Source organism: Chrysochloris asiatica, unplaced genomic scaffold, assembly GCF_000296735.1.
Source record: "Chrysochloris asiatica unplaced genomic scaffold, ChrAsi1.0 scaffold00021, whole genome shotgun sequence".
NCBI classification, from domain to species: Eukaryota; Metazoa; Chordata; class Mammalia; order Afrosoricida; family Chrysochloridae; genus Chrysochloris; species Chrysochloris asiatica.
Genome location: NW_006408539.1, coordinates 9,358,957 through 9,375,742, shown reverse-complemented (window position 1 = coordinate 9,375,742; position 16,786 = coordinate 9,358,957). Strand labels below are relative to the sequence as shown.

The following is a 16,786-nucleotide window of genomic DNA, read 5'->3' as shown; positions in this document are numbered from 1 at the left end:
CCATAGTGACCCTGTAAAAGGTTTCCAAGGAGTGGCTGGTGAGCTTGAATCGCTGACCTTACAGTTCAAACAGCTTTGCAGTCTGACACGTTAACCCACAGCACCACACCAGGATTCCAAGTGATCCTATAGGACAGTAGAACTGCTCCTTTGGGTTTCCGAGGCTATAAATCTTTATGGGCACATACAGCATGTCATCTTTCTTCCACGGATCAGCCTGTGGGTTCTAACTGCTGACGCTATGGTTAGCAGCCTGATGAGGAAGCCACTGCTCCACCAGAGCTGCTTTTAGACACATCAGAAAACACATATTTGCATATGAAGCTGGCTTCAAAACATTTGTGGAAAAATAGAATGAAAAAATAATGGATATTCCCACGAACTTTCTGAAGCCCCCAAGCATGCTATTCATATCACTCTGAATAGAATTTAACCCAAAACACCAAACCTGCTGCTGTTGAGTTGGTTCTGACTCCTAACCACCCTACAGGAAAGAGCAAGACTGCCCCACAGGGTTTCTAAGTAACCTTTGCAGAGGCAACTGATGGCTTTAAACTGTCGAACAGCAGTTTTGGTTAGCAGTCGAGTGCTTAACCACTGCGTCACGAGGGCCCCTGATGAATAGGCCGTAGGAATCTAACACTGTCAAAGGAGACACAAACACTAATGCCTATGTTAGATACCAGACATTCCAGTTTTCACAACCCCATGCTGCCCTCTTCTGGATATTTTGGGAGCACACCTATATGATTCTATAACAATAAATGTTACATAAAGTGTAATAAACGAAACGTAATCATCTATTTAACTACTATATTAAAGAACTTAGCTTATATACTCACACTCAAAAACATAAGGTTGGTATCGCATTTATACCAGTATTAATTAATTTCTCTGTTCTGGATAAAGTTCTAGCAGCAGCAAAAGAGCTGTGATCAAATCATCCATGCAAATCAGAAAGAAATGTTAAGTATACACTAAATGAAAACAAATCCAGTACTGCACTTAAAAGGCAATCAGATCTTTTCGTTCCTTCCCATGCTCATTCTCTGCCTTCCAGAAGCAACCCACAATTGGAATTTGGGACTTTTCTTTCCAGTTCCGTTCTAAGACTTTTCCTACTATAAATATCCCTATGACTACACTGGTTTTGTGTTATCATGCACTAGACTAGTACACACACCCCTATGGGTGTTCCCTGCCACAGCGCCTGATTATAACTGAAAATAAACTGAGGAAATGTGTAGCACTCCTTTCAGACATATATTCAACTAGCATCATGGGATTCCCTTTTTGTTTTTTTTTAATTTCTGAATTTTCACTGCTTTCAACCAACCAAGTTTGGTTTACTAAGGGAAATTTGAAATTATTTTTAAAAAAACAACTTGATTTTTTAAAATATTCTTTTCTTAGTACTTTATCAGTCTATCAGTCTGGTTTCTTTCTTAGACAGTAACCTACATAAAGGCAAAGAAAACAGTCCCAGGGGTGTGGAAAGGTGGGCCTATTCTCTAGGCAGCTGCATTAAAAGAAGAGTGAGAAGTAAGACAGGCAGGTACAATCAGCTGGAGAAGAGGTAGGGAAGGTGTCCGATCATCCTCATCACAGGGGGATGCACATAAACCCTAATCATAGGGATGTGAGGATGTTTTCTACTGAGTCTCTCAAGGGACATGAACAATATTTGCCTTCCCATCCAATACAACTCTCCCTCATACTCCTCTGACAACCAGCATACTCCAGGCTAGAATTCACAATGCAGGGTATGTACCCAAGCCCCCCCTCTGACAGTATTCAAGTTCAGAAAGTATTCCATCTCTAAACAGTCAGTGATGCTATGACAGCAAATTTCAACCAATATTCAGTAGCTCTGAAGCATTAAAAAACTAGATTCTGGAAAATCTCTGGAAGGATGTACATGGTACCACTTAGGTTTAAGAGAACCAGGTCACTATGAAACAGATGGGGGAAGGAGACTTAGTTTTAACGAACAGCCTTAAGGACCATGTTTATTGTATACAAGATGCATGTATTATCTTTTTGTAAAATATATTAAAATTCACTGAAGTACATAATATTTCTGAATGCAGATGAAATGTAATGAGTCTGTTAAAGTTTTAGCCACATCTTTTTATGTCTTTCATATGAGTCGGAACTGACTCCACGGTACTTAACAACTATTGATAAGTATTTTGAAAACACATTCCTTGAATCTATCAATGTATACGTTCTGCCCAGTTGAACTTGAAAATAATGAGATTTTACAATGTCTTCAGGGATATTCACATCATTTTAAAACAAAAAAAATAAGAACTTCCTTTAGCAGATATACTTAAAACCGTGCCTATGTCTCAGACACAGGCCAGACTGTTTAGGAGCTAAATAAAAGGAAAAAGTGCTACCTCTAGCTTCTATTTTTATGTACCTGCTGCAGGTTAATGCAGTAGACCACAAGGTCAGTTTGAACTGCAAGGTCATTGGTTCAAGCTCACCAGCAGCTCCTCAAAACCCTATACAGGGTCGCTATGAGTCTTCATTTTGTTTAAGTATATGTTATTATTGAGTTCTGGTGAAGTATTTTCAGTTAAGCACTGGACTGCTAACCAAAAGGCTCAAACCCAACAGTTGCCCCTCAGAAACCCTATACTGGGTCGCTAGGAATAGGGACCAACTGATGGCACTGAAAAACAACAAATGTTATTATTAATTTTAATTTTGAAACTGAAAGTGTCCTGTTAATTCTCTGGACACATCTTCCCGGTTACTCTAGATCCCATTTGAAAGTCTCACAGTAGGAAAACTTGGCTCTACTTTAGTAAAGGTGGCTCTATACAATAAGCACTAGACTAAGAACCACAGGTCTGCGGTTCAAACCCACCAGCCACTCTGCAGGAGAAAGATGAGGCTTTCGACTCATTGAAAAAGATTTCTAAAACTCTTGGAAAGCCTATACAGGGTTGCGATGGGTTGGAACCCACTCCATGACATGTGACAACCATGTTAGTAAAATCAGCTTTTATCATCAACTTACACTACAGCTTTCAGGTGGAACGAGAAGTTGAGTGATCTCGCCACCGTGCACACAGAAGATGTGTTTCATTTCTCCAGAAAAGATGTCCCAGATGATGACGGAGAAGTCCACACCGCCAGAAATGAGATAGCGTTGGTCATAACGTGCTGAGACTTGATGAGGGTACAGCAAACACGTGACTTTGTTCCGATGACCTCGGAGTGTTCTGTGAGGTGGCCAGCCTGAGAATGAGGTTTTGGATTTTAAAACGGGAAAATGAAAGTCTTACAAACGTTCAATAAGTAAAACTAAACATCAATTGTCAGAAGAGCTATGCATAATTTTCTCCCGAAAAGCCTTTCCATTTTATCTTCCCCGTCCAAAGCGGCGGCCAGTAGCCAGATGAAGGAGTTCTGGAGTGGTACTGCAGGATCAGCACTGAACTGCTAATCACAAAGTCAGCTGTTCAAATCCATCAGCCGCTCCTCAGAAACTCTCTACAGGGTCACTATGAGTCAGAACTGACTCAATGGCACTTTTAAAACTACAAGCCACATGAAGACTATTGAGTGCTTGAAATGTGGGCAGTCCAAATTGAGATGTGCTATAAGTGTAAAACATATATGAGATTTCAAAGCCTTAATATGAAAAATGTAGTGTAAATTAACTCATTAAATTTGTTTATACTGATTGCAAGTTAAAATAATAGCTTTCTATATTGGGTTCAATAAAATGTATTATTAAAATTTATTTTGCATGTTTCATTTTACATCCTTAATATGGGTATTAGAAATTTTTAAATGATATTTATGTTGTTATTGTGAAGTGCCATCAAGTATGTTGACTGATAGGTAACCCTGTGAAGGGTTTCCAAGGAGCAGCTAGTGGGTTTAAACCACCAACCCTTGTGATTCGCAACCCAGTGCTTATCCTACAGCACCACACTAGGACTCCAAATGATATATATAACTTGTATTATATGCCTGTTGGAAAGCACGTTTCTAGAAGATGATCAGTATCCTGATAATAGTTATTTAGTAACCCACAGGGGCTGTTGTAGTTCTAGTGTGGTGCTGTAGGATAAGCACTGGAATGCCAACCTCTTAGCTGGCTGTTCAAACCCACCAGCCACACCTTGGAAATCCTATACAGGGTTGCTGAGTCAGAACCGACTCAATGGCATTTAACAACAACAACAAAAAAAAAGCCGCAGAGGTAACCAATCAATTGAACTGATAGTGAGTAGCACATATCAAAGAGATCGAACTGAACACTACCTTATTTGTGTAGTATGTTCACAGTGAATATTCTTTTATTTCCTTAGTAGCCATTGAATATTTTGTCATCTGCACATTAAATTCTACCAACAGTATAGCATACTAACAAGTATAGCTGTTCATTGCATATGCATTTTCATAATGAGGGGTACAGAGTCCTCACACTCCTTGCTGTTAGCTCTCTGGCGTACCTCTTCTGAGCATGTGTTCCCCTTGGAGCAGCTGCACAATGGCCGTCTGTGTGGCAGGCACGATAATGATGCTTCCATCTTCACGCCCACACACCAGTCGCCCGTGTGCTGGGATGTACACACTTGCGGTTACTTGAAGAGGTTCACTGCTACTGGAAAGGACGCTGAGCTGATCTATAATTCCAGCAGGGCAAGGCTTCAGTTTATCAAACGCCTCTTGCAAACTAACAGAAGTTGTAATCTCCATTTCTGTTGAAGTTTTGTTTCATATAAAAGAAACACATTGGAACATGTTAAAACACTGAAAACCTTAACAATAAATATGCTTCTGGTTGATTTGATGATATACCTTAGATTAAAAACTGTCATAAAGTCTCCTTCTAAGAAGAAAATCATGTATGTGCATTATGAATTTGTTATTCAATTGTTAGTATCCAAGAAGTATGGACAGAATGAATGCGCATTAGAATTGAGGATGGATAAACTTTGTCTTATAGTATTAGTGCCTGGGAAAGGACCTCACCCTTGGTAAAGCAGAGGGTCAGTGAGAAAGAGGAAGACTCCCAACAAGACAGATTGACACAAAGGTCACAATGGGCTCAAATATCTCAACCACAGTGAGGATGGCAGAGAACTGCGCGGTATTTCATTCTACTATACACAGGGTAACTCAGAGTCGGGGTCAACTTGAAGGCACCTAACAAGATGTGAAAAGAATTTAAAAACTGCTGTGCATTGTTTACTATCACCTTCCTCACCTTCCTGTTTCTCAAGTGTGTCTGATATATTCCAAATATTCAGTCTTCCAGAAGAATCACCCTGAATTAATAGTTTATGAAAGTATTCCTTACATCCATAGAAGAATCGAGTAACAGGAGGACAAATTAGTAACTGCAAAAAGAAAAAGAAAAAAGTTTAAATATCTTTTGTTATTTCAAATGAAATTATTTCACACATTTACACTTTTTATATAAAGATATTAGTTTGCTTCACTTATTGTACCAGATGCAAACAGATGTATGTAAAGCATGAACACTCAGTAATATCTTAACACATGTCAACTAATATTCAAATCCAGTTTAACACAAACAGCCAAGTATATTTACACAGTATTTATAGACTTTACCTAGAGTTAGTAATTACTTTCTTTCTCTGCTCAGTGAAAAATGATTACTCACTACAGCAGGAGTATTTATTTAATTACTTGCTATTCAATACTGAATACAAAGATACACCACTGTTAATCAGAAAAGAGTCTTCCTTAAAAGGTCAAAACGAGAAAACCCACTATGTTTACCCATTCTTGCTTGTTGTTGGCTATAGCAGTAGTGGTGCCAATTGTCACTGAGTTAGTTCTGACTCATACCAACCACCTATACAACAGAATGAAACACCAGGCCCAAGTCATCCTCATAACTGTTGCTAGATTTCAGCCCACTGCTGTTGCCACTGTATCAATCCATCTTTTCAGGGTTTCCTCTTTTTCACTGACCCTCTACTCCCAAGGACGATGTCCTTCTCCAGGCAATGGTCTAGCCTGATACTATGTCCAAAGTATGTAAGACGAAGTCTCCCCATCCTCACTTCTAAGAAGCATTTTGGCTGTACTTCTTCCAAGACAGATTTGTTTGTTCTTCTGGCAGTCCATGGTATGGTCAAAACCCCATCTCTTTCACATCCCCAAACAGATGAACTCAAAGCATATCCTAAACAATCCTGTCTCATTAACGTAACAATGAACTCATTTCTAACTGGAATTATAATCACAAGCAGAGCGGTTAGGAGGGAAACAATTCTACCCTTTGTCCCCCATAATCCATGCCCTTCTTACATACAAAACCCATCACATTATCTCAAAGTCTTAAATCAATTCCAAGTCCAAAATCTCATCTTCTGAAGCATCTAAATCAAATGCGGGTAAAACTTCAGGCATCTTCCACCCTGGGTAAAATTGCTCTTCACCTGGGAACCTGTGAAATCTAGAATGCAAGCTACCCCTTTCCAATATACAATGGTAGAGCACGTGCAGACAGGCATGCCCATTACAAATGGGAGAAAGTGGAGGAAGCAAAAATGGGCAACAGACACCCAGCCAATTCAAACCCAGCAAACAAATTATTATCAGCTCTCTGGACTTGAAAACAATGCCCTCTTCTCTGAGACCATCTAGGTAATGACCTTCCCCTCCACACTGTGGGTGGAGACCCCTCAGCTCCGGGTGTTAGCTTCACCTTCCAGGTACACTGGAACAGCAACTCTGCCTCTGAGGCTTTGTGTGACCCCACTCTCCTAGGTCATCAGAGTAACCCTACCCCCTCAACCAAGGCAGACCCCTTTTTCTGCTGTTTGGCATGTTAGCTGACCCTCTCAACTTTAGGCAGAGGCCCCATTCTCTTGGCCAAACTAAATGGCAACCCCATACTACAGAAACAAGTTGGTAAAGATTTGACTTTTACACCTAGGAGGCCATGACTCTACCATTTGAACCCCAAGAGGCTGAGGCCCTACCCACTGAGATCCAATATGGGATACTGAGGCCGCTCTGCTCTCTGTGCTTCTTGCAACAGTTCTGCTTTTCTGCAACCTGCTCTAGGGATGGTTCTTTTCTTCTGTGGAGGGCAAGTGCTGCTCCTTTGCTTATTTGCTGCCTATGGAATTGCAAGAGACAGAGTGTTTTTCCTTAATTTTTTTCTCTATTCCCTTCAGTATAAACTGATGGGTTTTTTTTTGCTGTGGCGATTAATCCTTAGTTGATACAATACAATTTTCCAAATCTTTCCACTCTGTTATCATTTTGCATATGCATTTTAAGTCCCTATCATCTTACGTTTTAGTGTATGTGGCAAGGAGAAATCTCACAGCCCCTTTAAAATATTGCTTAGAAATCTGAGCCAGGTATCTAAACTCATTACTTACAAGTGCTACCTCCCACCAAGTGTTGGAACATAATCTAAGTTCTTTTGCAACTGCATACAAAGTATTGCCTTTTCTTCACTGTCTAATCACGTTCATCATTTTCTTTTAAAGTCTCACCAGAAGCTCATTTAATGTCCATACTTTTGCCAACATTCTGTTGCTGTTGCCATATACAGTATCTAAAGCAATGGATACATTCTCTATAGCTCCCTGCACTTCCTTCTGGACACTCCCCCAAACTTCCTTTGACACCTATAATTCTATCAGTAGTCTCTAAAGGCAATTTAGGCTTTTACTATTATGCACCTTAAAACTCTTCCAGCCTCTATTCATTACCCAATTCCAATACTACTTCTACACTGTAGGTATCTGTTACAGCAGCTCCTCTACTCTTCAACATCAACTTCTTAGTTGTCTAGTGTTGCTACAGTAGAAATACTGCAAAAAGATGGCTTTTCCAAACAGAAATGTGCAAGGGGTCTTCAGAAAGTTTGTGGGGAAATTTCATTCGCTTTTCATTCTATTCTTCTATGAACATTTTGAAGCAGCCTCATATGTTTTCCACAGCTTAGGAGTCCAAATTCAGGGAGCTAGCTTTCTCGCTCTGATGGCTCTGAAGGAAGGTTAGTCTCTTTTAGATTTTGCTCTTAGGCAATCTTTATCTCTTTCCCCATCTCTGTTAGTGTGTTTATTTACTTTTTTATATTCAAACTCATCAGCCACTCCTCTATGAGTGGGAACCCATGGCAACAACAATGTATCTCAAAAGAGACTGGCTCCACATACATGCTACATTAATATAACAAAAACAACACATTTCTAAATGGGATTATAACCACAGACATCACATCGAGGTTACAGTTAGATCACACAGTTTGGGGGACACAATGGAATCCACAGAAGGAACTGATTGTGTATCCAAGTAAAATGATATCCTTGACAACTTCAACACTCTCCATCGATCTAGTGTTGCTCATTGATTTAGTGGTGAGGATTTTTGTTTTCTTCATGTTGAGGAGTAATCCATCCGGAAAGCTGTAGTTTTTGATCATCAGTAAATGCTTCAAGTTCTCTTCATTTTCAGCAAGCAAGGTTGTGTGATCTGCATATCACAAGTTGTTAAGGCGCCTACCTCCATTCCTGATGCCACATTTGTCTTCACATAATCCTTGGTCAATCATTTCTTCATATAGTTGTTGAGTTAGTTACTGAGAGCAGCAGCAAAATTAAATTACCAAGTTTGTGCAACTAGAGAAGTATATTTTTAAGAATTGGTATATTTTTCACCTAACAGCATGATCACATATTTGTACACGATTTAAATTTACCCTCAATGATAATTATAAACTATTAAGAACAAATATCTTTCTTTTGAGTCTTATGCACACTTTCATTTAGAAAACTAATTCCTTTTCATCTTAAGATGTTGACCTTCAGTGTGATTTCTTATCTGAAAATGATAGTTAACTCCTAAAATAAAAATCTGTAATATCAACTTACAAACACTGAATATTAAAAACTGGAATCTTATCCTAAAGAGTTGTAATAAATATGTTTCAGTATATATAGTTAACAATTTAATTATCATATTTGGTATTGGTTATTTCCTAAAAAGTGTTAGTCTATGGAAACTACATATATTGAATATAATCAATTATTCAACTTCGCTTAAAGTCTCAAAATTACTAAAAATTTTGATTGATAAACAATGCACTTGTTCTTGTTTTTCAGAGAGCAGTTGTTACTGCAGCTGTAATAACTAACATTCCATACTTCAACATATGAGCTTCTCCCATCACATCATGCATCTAATAGAATTTTAAAATGTACTGGGGCACAGACACTTTGAGAGAAACATTGCAAGCATGTGTGCTATGTAAGTCATGATTCCTGAGTTTAGGTTGGAGGGCAGATTGTGGGAGATTAAGTTAAGAGAGTAAAGAACAGATTACTGAGGATCTTAATTGTACATAGATGCATAAATCTTGAATACTCAAAATATTTCTTGAATACTCAAAATATTCAGGAAAGAAAAACCAAAGTATGTCCTTCCCTTTCCATGATGCGATAAAATTTTCAAAATGATCAGGTTGAGAAACCCAGAATTATCCCATTATAATACTTTACTTCCAAAACCAAAGCTTCTTACTTACTGTTCAGAGAATATACAGTTGAAAATTAATACTAAGTGCTGCTGCTTTTAAATATTAAATGGACATTAAGCACATTTTCAGAAATTGTAATAAACTTCTCTTTTTATAAAGAAATAACATTATTTTCAATTTAGAACAGCTAATGATTTTAATTTCTACATGTTTTGGGGAAAGATTCTGCAATGCCCAGTTTAAGTAGTGAACAATTAATATTATTACACTTATTATCTTTGTCCTTCTAAAATTACACTTATAATCACATGATAATGTAAAATAAATTTCCTCCATCAACACGAATTTTAACAAAAAGTCAATTCTAATAAGCACATGATCACTTGTATTCTTAGAGGAGGGTGAATGTTATGTTACAGTCATATTTTATATGAAAAAGAAAGGCTCAAATTTACAAATTATCCTTCAAGATGATCAAGTGAAAACTTTTTTATAACATCTAAGGTGCGCCTCACCCAAGTCACAGTATTTTCAAACAACTCGTATGCATGTGAAAGCTGAGCAATGAGTTAGAAAGACCGTAGAATTGATGCATTCAAGTTATGGTGTTGGAGAAGGATATTACAAGTACCAAGGAATGCCAGAAAAACAAACAAATCTGTGTTGGAAGAAGTGGAGCCAGAATGCTCCTAGACTAGACTTTCGTCTCTCATGCTTTGGGCATGCCATCCAGAGGGACCAGAACATCATGTTTGGAAAAGTGGAGAGTCAGCAAAAAGGAGGAAGACTCCCAACAAGATGGACTGGCGCAGTGGCAGCAGCACAGGGCTTCAATGTAACAACCAGGAGATGGTACAGACCCCAGCAGTGTTTGGTTCCATTGTGCATAGGGTTGCTATGAGTCAAAGCCAACTCGACGGCACATAACACCACCAAAAAGATAACATCTAATAAGTGCTGGAGTTGCAATGAATCTTTTCAAAATGTTTAGCTACCAAAAGACACCCATAAATATAATTGTGAAATTTTTCAATGTAACTGCCGATTCAATGACATCTGAAGAATTTTACCTCTTTATCAGTTCGATCCAGGAAGCTGTGCTGTACAGGAGGAATTAAATTCTCGACTGCTTTCCCCACATCACTGCGGAAGGAATCGCTAGCTGGAAGGCAACTATAAGCGGATGGAAGAAAGCATTCAGCTACAATACTGACCTGAAATAGTTTATCCTATCTTCCTATGAGACAAGGTTTTTTAGACAATAGACAAAAGTAGATTTTCAAATTACAGTTCATATAGTCATTCAATCAAATAACTGCTATAAAAATATCATAAAAAGAAACAGAAAATCCACCCACTGATATCGGGTCAGCTCCATGTCACTGCCCCTGAGGACAGTGTAGAACCGACCCACAGTGTTTCCCAGACTGTAGTCCTTATAGAGGCAGACTGCCACAGCTTTCTGTTGCCAAACAACTGCTGGGGTCAAACCACTAGTCTTTTGTTAGTAGCCCAGAGCCCAACAACCACACCACCAGGGCGCCTGTAAAATATATATATCCTATTTCAAATAAAAATCCACCTAATTTGTATAAGCAGACGTTAAGCCAGAATGAGAGATCTAACTTTGGATGCTACCTAAATTAAATATTTAAATTATGTACATTTTCACACTTTCAGGTTGTCACTCAATTTCTGTTTCTTTTACTTTTAATTAAAATATTAACTTATTATTTAATGAATACCTGGCAGGTAGTTTATAAATATAACTTTGTCCATTTTCAGTCCAAATGATGACTTTATCTGCTGAGACAAAATCTCCTCCGGTCCAGGCCTGCCCATCCTCACTGGGACCTGAGCACAGCAGGGAATAATCTCCAGCATCAAATACCTGTGAGGGAAAGAAAGGCACAACCTAGTCCACGCGACTGTAATCTAAGTGAGACGTGAGGAGGCCTCAAACAGTGTGTGGAGAAATTCCATCATCATTCCATTCCACTTTCCCACATACTTTCTGAAGACCCTCATACAAGGACACTCCAACTTAAAAATGCAGATGCTTTTCACCAGTTGAGCTATTTCGAGTTCACTGCCTTCCTAAAGACATTCTGTCATTGAGCCATGAGGCACAGGCACCTTGAACAGGGGAAACTCAGCCAGGCCCCCAGCTGCAGGCAGCAGACTGGGGCACATGGAGGGAAACATGGAGTGGGAGGTGCCCCCTGCCCAGAGCCGGGGGTTCCTCAGCTCCCTTAACGAGAGAAAAGGCATGCTGGTCTCCAGACGAAACGGCAGTCCCAGCAGACACCTGACTAGCAGTGAGTGAGCGACCCTGTCTCAGAACACCCAGCTGAGCATGTCCACACACCTGACCCACAGAAACTGGGAAAGAATACATGTTTGCTATTTGTTAAGCACCTTTAGATAAGTTAACTACTTACTTTACCTGTCTCGAGAGTGCTATGAGAAGAGAACACATAATGCATAGAAAACTCCGAGGAAAGTACTAGATTCAAAGCAAGTGCCCAGAATCGGCTGATTTTCTATTAAGGAAACATCAAAGCATCTGCTCTGAATAGTGGAGGAAGACCTTCCTATGACTCCAAGACACCAGGCAAATGAAGGACCAATCAGGTATGGCTGCTGATAAGTGCTGGGGAGTTATTTTGATTCATAGAACTCCTATATGAGAGGACCAAACTGCCCCCAGAGAGAAGCAGGTCACCAGGACTTTCTTCCGTAAGCTACTGGGTAGGTTTGAACTGCCAAACTCTTAATTATCAGCCGAATACACCACCAGGGCTCTTTTCAGGTGCAGTAACACCCTGCAAAGACGTGTTCTACCTGTTGGGGACCGCAAAGAACTGAGTTGTGAGGCCCTGTGTCATGGATGAAAATCCTACATGATGGCCCCACTCAGGATGGCTAGCCAGGGACCCTGAGGGCCAAAGGAAGTGTCCTCCTGACGTCCCGGGTTCATTGGCTTTTGAGAACTCACTGTTTGGCTACCTCTGTATAATTTTCTTTGGTCTTATTATTCATTCTATGCTTCTAACTCCAGTAATTGTAGCTTCTGAGAAAATGGTTTCTTATGTGCCTCTCTTAATGTCTCTACTGTGTTGGCAGTGCGTAGGGTCCTGGGAACAAATCTCTCTGAGGAACAAACTCTGGCCACCTGGCAAGAATGTCCAAACTGTTCTTTATCAAATTATTCAGTTATGTTTGATATTAACTTAATACATGAGCCCTTGATACCCCTGAACAAATATTAAAACAAAAACCTCTTCTAAAGCCGAGGCCATAAAAGTTCCAAAGGCAAGTTTGCTGGGATTCCGCAAGGAGGCTCTGGAGACAATCTGCCCAAGGAATTCACTCAAAGTAGATTGGCGAATTCCAGAGTATTGTTCAAGGAATAATAGGGACAACCTCCTTAAATCATCCCCAGGTGTAAACCCTTAACCTAGGCATCCTTCTTCCTCCTGCAAGCCTAAGCCTGGTAGCTGAAACAGCTTGACTCTCTTCAGACCTTTTGAAATCCTTTTCACCTTTACCCATTCGAGATTAAGTGCTATAGGTACGTTACTTAGCCTTGAGAAACCTCGAGTCACTGCCTTAGGATTTGAACCTAAAAAGTAACTTATAACAATTTGCTTGAATTTCTGGAAAATTAAGGATGTTAGATTATTAAGATAATTTGAGATGTATATTTTAGAATTTGTTCCTGTAAATCATTGTGTCCTGTTTTGAACAATTAATCACATTTCATTTCTGTACCCTGTCTTAATGATCACCTTCGTCCTTTGTGTAAAATCCCTCCCTGAAATAAAAGGCAAATGCAGATGGAACCCTGCGTGCATTACTGCCTGCAGGGGCCATGATGCCTGCAATCCAGGGTCTGCCTGCCAGTCTTACATCCACTCTGGTTTCGGGGTATCTCTTTGTCTTTCTTGTCACGTCTTTGTGTATATTCTTTTTCTATCTCTTTCGCTGCCAGATCTCCCTACTTTGTGAACCAAACTTCCCTGTCGAGGCTGGTCCCCGACATCTACCTGCAGAAAACTCAGGACTACTACTTATATTATACTGACAAGATAACGACTAAAGCACCAGCAAAACATAGTATCAGTAGGATAATTGTCATAAACTGGACAAAAAGAAAATGGAAAAGACAACTATTAATAGCTGAATCCAAACTCTTCCATCCACGTTTTTGGTGTTTTTTTTTTTAAGTTTAAGTGGCTATCAGAGGCAGACATGAATTCTAAATGGTTAAAGCATTCTTGCACTCCACTTTCCTGAAGGGAACTTTGGAAGTCTGGTGAACCAACATTCTGAGGCATAGAAATGGAGTTGCTTACTCGGAAGTCAAGTCATCTTACCCTCCAGTATTTGGAGCACACAACCAAAAGTGATCTTTGTGTGAATGCACAGAAAGAGATGCTTTGGCAATTCTGACAATAAATTGGTTTGGATTCTTCCTCAAATATTGGCTCAGTGTCCTGAAAAGAGAAAAGATTTGTAAAACTTTAGGAATGCTTTAACTGTAACTTACTTAAAGGGATCACACAAGGATCAAGAAACCAAAGGAAATCAAGGCATCCTTCACATGGCCATCATTTCAGCTTCTCAGAGGGGTGAAGGGTCAAAAGCAGCAAGACACCTTCTAAAAACAGCGGGGCACAAACGTGTTTGCTATAAAATGACTCAAGATTCAACACTGATGACAGAGTGCCACCACCCTCATAATGACAGATCCTCAAAGTCTGTGGTAATACCAATTTTTAAAGCTCCATAGTGTTTCTTTTAGTGCTTTTAGTGTTTCTTCTTTCTTTCTTAATAATCGGTCATTCACCCAGTTTCTCCCAGAGTCAATGCCTAAAAATCTCCCACCTGTAAAGATTAGCATTAATAATGTCCAAAATTGATCTTTCTTATTGGTTTACATGCAACAAGGAATTCATGCCTACAAAACTGAGACAGAGGCCAAAACACGGCTTTATATACTATTTTGTGGTGATTTGTTTATCAAAGTACCTTTTATTTAAAACAAAAGCAACAGAGGAAAACCCCACCGTTCTCACGCTCTCTATTTGATCTTCAGAGCAGTATGTTTCCCTAGTTAGTATCCTTGATAGTGCAGATGCCTACCATCAAAGTAAGAGTGTCTTCTACACGATCTCTCCAAGACTATCCTTCTCTGACAGGAAGGAAAATGTGGGTGCTGCATCTAATTACTGAAAGGCAGGATTGCATTAAAAAAAAATAAAAGCAGCCGCATCCCTTGCCATCTCGCTTGTCTCACCTGCAAACCGCTGACTTCGGAGGTGACGATCCACACCTTCAAGATGCCTGTCACCGAGAGTGCAACCACAGTGTCCTCTAGACAGAAAGGGACAAGCAGCCAAGGTTCAGACACATGACACGCCCCCTTCCTACAGATGCTTTCATGAAATTAAACAAGCTTTACAATTCACAGAAAAACACAGTGCTGTAGTTTACCAAGGAACAAATTCAGATGTTGAAATGGACTTAAAAAATGAGATCGCCAAAAATGAGGAATGCAGGAAGTTGTTTGTAGTTACCTGAGAGCTTTTACAATTTTGCACCAACAACGAATGCCCTTGACAATTATGTCACCAAAGGTTGTTTTTTGTCAACATGACAACTTGCCATGATCCTTGTGGTCACTGTCACTTTGTTCCTTCTTGCCCACCTAGCTCACCTGCCTCCATATGCTGTGTGGCACACTGCACACTACACAGGTTGTGGTTAAGAGATGTGATGTACAATCTACGTTCACAAGCATCAGGGGAGGAGCCAGTCACAGCATCACTGAGATGTGCGTGAACTTTGAGAGCGGGAGCATTTGAAAGCAGTCTCACACTTGCTTCCCAGTGAGGGAGGAATGTATGAAAAGTGACATTTTCCCTCACTAATTAGCCAATCAACTGTGGACAATTGAACACCAAAATTACCCAAGCTCACTGGCAGCTGGTAGATTCTAACACCTAGTGATCCTACCGTGCACAGTGGAACTGTTCTTTTGGGTTTCGAAGACTGTGACCCTCATTGGGAGCAGACAGCCTCAGCCATCTCCACCAAACTTTCCACCACTGCCTTGCCCACAGTGCCACCAGGGGTCCTTTTACAGCTTAACTAGTCTACCTGAAATTCAATTTGCTTAGCTAGTAACATATATGGCAACTATACGCCTACCTTAATGAATTGCTATGAGAATTAAGACTTGTGACAGGTATAGTGCTTGGCACATACTAAATCTTCAATAAAGTTTAATTATTAAAATGAATTGTTTGTTGAACCTGGAGGACATATATTATGCTGGGTGAAATGACTCAATCACAAGAGGGCAAATATTATATGAGACCACTGTTATAAAAAGTTGAGAAAAAGTTTTCTTAATAAAAGAAACATTCTAAAATGGTTGGAGTCCTGGTGTGGCACTATGTGTTAATGAACCAGACTGTAAAGCCATTTGAACTGCAAGGTCAGTGGTTCAAACTCCTCGGAAACCCTATACAGGGTCGCTATGGGTCAGAACCGACTCGATGGCACTTCACTACACAACAACAATATAATCATTACCAGGGCAGGTAGGCGGAGGAGGGAAAATTATTCATGGGCTAGAGTGTTGTTGTTTTTGTTGTTAAGTGCTGTCGAGTTGGTTCCAACCCATAGCGACCCTTGTATACGGTTTCCAAGGAGCAGCTGGTGAGCTTGAACTACCGACCTTGCAGTTTTAACGGCTTTGCAGTCTGGCGAATTAACCCACAGTGCCACACCAGGACTCCTAGAGCGTAGACATGTGTTAACATGGGTGATGGGGCAGGCAATATACAATATGAGGGAGGTTAGCTGAGGAAAGATAAGGGTAGCAGGAGACAGAGTAGGAAATGCAATCGAGAGAACAGAGGTAAATACTGTGAACTGTTGTGAATTACACTTATTGTAATGAATCAAAGTATTAGTCATTGAATATAAACTGATGATCTGCTCTGTAAACCTTTAGTCAATTCACAATAAATGATTATAAGAAAAGAATATTTATCCTTCAGTAAAAAGTTTATCATATCATACAATTTCCAACAGAAGACACTGGGGCTACATTAATTACCACATGTACCAAGATTCCTGTGGTAACAACTGCTCACAAGCATTGTCAATGACAGTAAAAATGCAACATATCAGTGTATCTAAAATCTTAAATATCCACAGACAAGAATATGGTAAATGCAAATGAAAATGCATATATGCACGCAACATTACAAG

At 39.7% G+C, this 16,786-nt stretch overlaps 1 protein-coding gene across 2 annotated transcripts in view; it reads right to left on the bottom strand.

Moving 5' to 3' along the window:
• Nucleotides 1-16,786, bottom strand: part of WDR7 (WD repeat domain 7) — a 425,218-nt gene that overhangs the window by 388,850 nt on the left and 19,582 nt on the right. For both annotated transcript variants that reach the window (XM_006837515.1, XM_006837514.1), the window contains exons 5-11: nucleotides 14,802-14,878; nucleotides 13,879-13,998; nucleotides 11,245-11,390; nucleotides 10,570-10,672; nucleotides 5,228-5,369; nucleotides 4,479-4,727; nucleotides 3,032-3,252 (exon numbers count right to left, since the gene is read on the bottom strand). In XM_006837515.1, coding sequence (XP_006837578.1) covers nucleotides 3,032-3,252; nucleotides 4,479-4,727; nucleotides 5,228-5,369; nucleotides 10,570-10,672; nucleotides 11,245-11,390; nucleotides 13,879-13,998; nucleotides 14,802-14,878 — 1,058 coding nt within the window. The remainder of the gene's footprint in view (nucleotides 1-3,031; nucleotides 3,253-4,478; nucleotides 4,728-5,227; nucleotides 5,370-10,569; nucleotides 10,673-11,244; nucleotides 11,391-13,878; nucleotides 13,999-14,801; nucleotides 14,879-16,786) is intronic.